We start from the raw sequence: 4759 nt of genomic DNA, 5'->3' as shown, positions 1-4759 counted from the left end.
ACATACACACATATATATATATATATATATATATATATATATATATAATTCAAATACAGACGTCTACATCATATGAGATGGGAAATATGTTTTTGCTTACTTTATTCAAATGAATCCTGTTTTTCCTGCTTTCAGCATCAGTCTGCCATTTACATTTTCATTCCGGTATGCTGTACTCAAGTAGTTTCCTGTACTTCCTGCTGAGGTAGTCATAACACTACAATAAATGACCTGTCTTCAATTCAAATGACTCAAACTAACATTACACTTACACTCATTACATTATTTTGATTACATGGTGCAAACACATACTCTCTCTGTCTATCCATATATGTGTCTGTGTGTAATGTAAAATTTATGAGCTGAACTTAATATCCTCCAAAATAGTCTGTATGTCCTCTGAGAGAATGTTGGCTGGAGATGTTAAGTGTCAATGTTCAGAGATATTTTCCTTTATCCTCCAAAGGGAAATATGTGCCAAAACATTCCTCACAATCTAAATACAATTTGCACAAGATGGGCAGTCATGGTCCACTAACTGTCTATGTGTGTGTCCATTCCTTTTATAACTCATGCAGGCTTATTAAAGCTATCCTTATCATTAGCCGATGTGAGGACATCTCTCTCTTCCTTTCTCCCTCTCTCGACAATGGCTTTGACATTTCCAGTCTGATAAAGCTTAAGCTTTTCATATCAGTCTAAATGTCACTGTGTGTGTCCTCTGAGCTGGACCCGGCCTCTATCTGTAGCCCATTTAAAGAGGTGAGTGGCCTCCACAGGAAATTACAGCCCGCACCTGACCCTCATTGGCAGATGGGCACAACCGGAAGCTTTTCAAGAGACTCAATCAGATTTGATTGAACACTTGTATACACATTCGCTGTGTGTGAATTGATTTACTGTGTGATTATAATCACTTTGATTACTCATAATGTGACAAAGTGGTTGGTATGGGATATTATTGTCTTCGTAGAATTATAGCTCACTTACTGGGATAGTCCAACCAAAAATGAAAATTGTGTCAATTTGCTCACCCTTATGTCATTCTAAAATCTGTATATCTTTCTTCTTTTGAATATAAAAAATATATTTTGAAGAATGTTGGTAACCAAACAGTTTTGGTTCCGGTAGACTTCCATTGCATGGACAAAAAACAATGGAAACTAAAAATGTTTGATTACCAACATTCTTCAAAATATTTTTTTTTGTTCCACAGAAGAAAGCAAGTCATACAGCTTTAAAACGACATGAAGCTGTGCAAACGAATTTTTGGGGTGAACTATCCCTTCAAGGATTTGATCGTTTGTTTAAATTATAATTTTAGCTATGGGACTCCTGCTTTATTTGGTTGAACTTTATATTCAGATTTAAATGATGGCGTATGTCAAAGTTATGCTTCACTTTTTCAAAGTGAAGGTTTTTTTTTTTTTTTTTGTGAATTTTGGTGGTTCTGATGTGAATTTGTTGTAGTGAGCTCTATAACACACTTGTTGTCACTTGGTTTTCCCAGGTGTCACCGGTCTAGTGCAGATTGATGAGAATGGAGACAGAGAGACTGATTTTGCCCTGTGGGACATGACTGACACGAACAGTGGCAACTTTCAGGTCAGTGGTAATCACATACTTACTTTGTCCCACACAGTTTTGTCATTTTGTTATTGGTATTCACAAATGAGCCTAACTTTGAATAGCAATGACGCTTCTGTTGTTAGTAATAGACAGATGAAATGCAATCTCATTTTTCTTGCAGCAGTTATGTGTGTGTGTGTGTGTGTGTCATCCAAACAGTTTTGCCTTTGTTACAGGCTAATGAATTAAAATTTAACACCTGAATCTCAAAACCAAGTGGCAGATTGGAGGCATACATTTAAAACCAAAGTCCCCCCACACAAACCCTCCTTTCTGAAAGACATTTGATTGGTAATTGGGAGGCCAAGCTGAAGGAAGGTTAATTATAGGATACATATTCAGTCAGGGGAATGTTTTATGTTTGTGTGTGTGAGCGAGTACAGGATAGATGATGATGAATAGACATAAAAGATCTTAGCTGCTCTCTGAATGAAGCTTGTCCTTGTAGTTTTTTTCTTAAATACTGACCTTTTTCAGTTTAACATTTTTGATTGATGTTGCTGCTATTAACAAGCTATTTGTTCACTTTGCTTTTGCTTTATGTGAGTTTAAAGAAATTGCGTGATGAGCAGATTTTTTTTGTACTGTTGACATCAAGGGGTCAAGGTTCAGTTAGCCCCAGTTGGTAGATGCCATAACTGCAACATCTGGACACACACACACACACACACAGAAACATCTTTCACTATTGACAGGCATTGAAAATTAGCTGTAGTTTTAGCATAATTAGCATAATTTTTAAAAATGTATTAGAAATTATATTATTTGTGTGTGTGTGTGTGTGTGTGTGTGCGATATGCAGAGATAAACTAATTCTTTTGCTAATGTTTACTGTAGTTTGGGTGCATAATACAAATTTATTCACAAGACAGTCAAGGTCTTATCTGTGAGGTAAGAGAAAGCATCTTTCAGCAGCCATAATGGCCACTAACAATGTTATCTTAAGGACATAATGTCATAAAGAGGAAATATTCGACTGGTTATTGGGTGAATTATGTGATTTAATCAAGCTTTTCTTCATGGCTGTTATTCATTTGCACTTATTTATGGAGAGATTTGATAATGTTTGCAGTAATCAGTAATAAAAAGAGCAATTACCTGGTGTGAATATGATCAAATTAAAGAAACCCTGCCAATCTACATGTAAGTACTGGGTTTTCTGGATTTTAGGTTTCGCAATGTATTGTCCTTGTGTAGTATGACATATTTCATGGTTGCTACTTTCAAAACTAAAAAAGTACATTGTACATTTTTTTCAAAGTTGTAAATTAAGCAAATATTATTGGTGTATGTCATACAAGAAAATACTATTTCAGTTTTTCTGCTTTAAAATGTTATGTTTAATTCAATGTGTATCTTGACATTTCTTTGCAATTGTCAAATTGTTAGCAATTACTGAGTAAAAATTGCAAAAATCTACACCAATTTTTTTTTCCCAGTGTGTGTACAATGTCCTGTCCAACAGTGTTATTTTAGCGTTTTAAGTTTTTATTTTTATTTTTGAATTCATTTTTATTTCTGTATTTCCTGTTTTCATTTACATTTTTGTTAGTTTTAGTAATTTTGTTGTTTTTATCTTTGTATTATATATATATATATATATGTATAGTTTTTGTTTACATAATATATGTAATGTGTGCTGTGTATATTTATTATGTATATATGAATACACACACATGCATTTGGGTCAAAGACAAAAAAGGGTTTAAGCATAAAAACAATGAGTGTAATACTGCTTTAAATTGTTGTTGTTTTCCCCCCAAAAAATGTAAAAAAAAATCTGTTTAATTGAATTGCAATTTTGTTTTTGTTTTTCTGAGCAAAAAATAAACATCATACATTTTTACCTGATTTACAGAAAAGACCCACTAAAATGTCATTCAGTGTAACTATCTTGTCAGGCATATTTACAACAAATATCAATTTATGACATATTAAAAGACTATGTAACAATCTTGTCAGGCATATTTACAACAAAAATCAATTTATGACATATTAAAAGACTAATTACTTTCACTCCAAATACTAATTAGTTGTAATTTTACATTTTTAAAATATGCCACTATCCTAGGTTTTGCCCATTTGTCAGGAATAATTTTTTACTAATTTAAAACACAATAAAATTTAATAAACTCCCTTATTCTTTTATATATTTTAATATGTACACGTCAGAATAAGCATGTTGTCTGAATTTTTACATAAATATTGTGTTACACTGAATGACAATGTAACATTATTTCAACCAAATTTTGACAAACTTGTTGCAAAAAGTTATTTGAATCCTTAAAAGTAGACACTTTACTTACATTTAATGTGCTTTCTATTGACATATAATCACTTTTGTACATTTCTTTTGATGCAGACTTCTTAAACAGTATATGGGTCAAAGACGTTAAGTTATAAAATTGTTAATCATTAATGTATTTGTTGTACTCAATTCATGTATATACAGAGAGGGAGATTTATGAACTGCATATTGCTTGCTGAGAGACTGGAGTTGCATGAAGAGTAAATGAAGGACATAAGAAATATGGTATTGTCTAAAAGCATGAAATCAAAATTGACCCTTCTTAATACATGTTCCTGGGTGTTGTGTGAACAATGTGAAGGTTACTTCAAAGAAATAAAAAGTTTGTTTTTAATATATCTTCAAAATGCAATACTTGCTCTGTCTCTTAAAATGTTTCTTTTTGGAAACATACCAAGGAGGTCTAAAAATCATTTCATTTGATTGCAGCATGAATTGTGTCATCTTTGTTCATGCTTACTCAAATCTAAATAAAATTATTTTTAAACCAATCACCTGAGCCATAATTGCTATGTGTCTAATTACTCTGGAGCAGGGTTATAGCCTAATGGTTAACTAAAACTTTTTTTTTTTTAATCGCTATTTGAGATAAATGTTAACTGAAAAAAAAAAAAAAACCCGAAAAGAATAACAATAATAATACAAATTATTATAACTTTAACTAAAATTACAATGAAAAAAAAATCTAAATATAGAAAAAGCTATAATTGTATCTCAGTGGTTCTAAAATAACACTGCGCACTCGAAACCACATCTGGGACTTTTTTGCAGCATCAAGATCAAAAACAAATGGAGAAAAAAAAAAAAGTGTTTTCATCTGCG

General features: G+C 32.0%; 1 protein-coding gene across 1 annotated transcript in view; it reads left to right on the top strand.

Moving 5' to 3' along the window:
- Window positions 1-4759, top strand: part of npr1b (natriuretic peptide receptor 1b) — a 45418-nt gene that overhangs the window by 24707 nt on the left and 15952 nt on the right. Inside the window, exon 6 of the mRNA XM_016488038.1 lies at window positions 1511-1605. Within this exon, the coding sequence (XP_016343524.1) occupies window positions 1511-1605 (95 nt within the window). The remainder of the gene's footprint in view (window positions 1-1510; window positions 1606-4759) is intronic.

The sequence above is a fragment of the Sinocyclocheilus anshuiensis genome, unplaced genomic scaffold (assembly GCF_001515605.1).
Source record: "Sinocyclocheilus anshuiensis isolate Anshui unplaced genomic scaffold, SAMN03320099.WGS_v1.1 scaffold1239, whole genome shotgun sequence".
NCBI lineage: Eukaryota > Metazoa > Chordata > Actinopteri > Cypriniformes > Cyprinidae > Sinocyclocheilus > Sinocyclocheilus anshuiensis.
The sequence above is the reverse complement of the archived record's forward strand: the minus strand, read 5'-3'. Positions and strand labels throughout refer to the sequence as shown.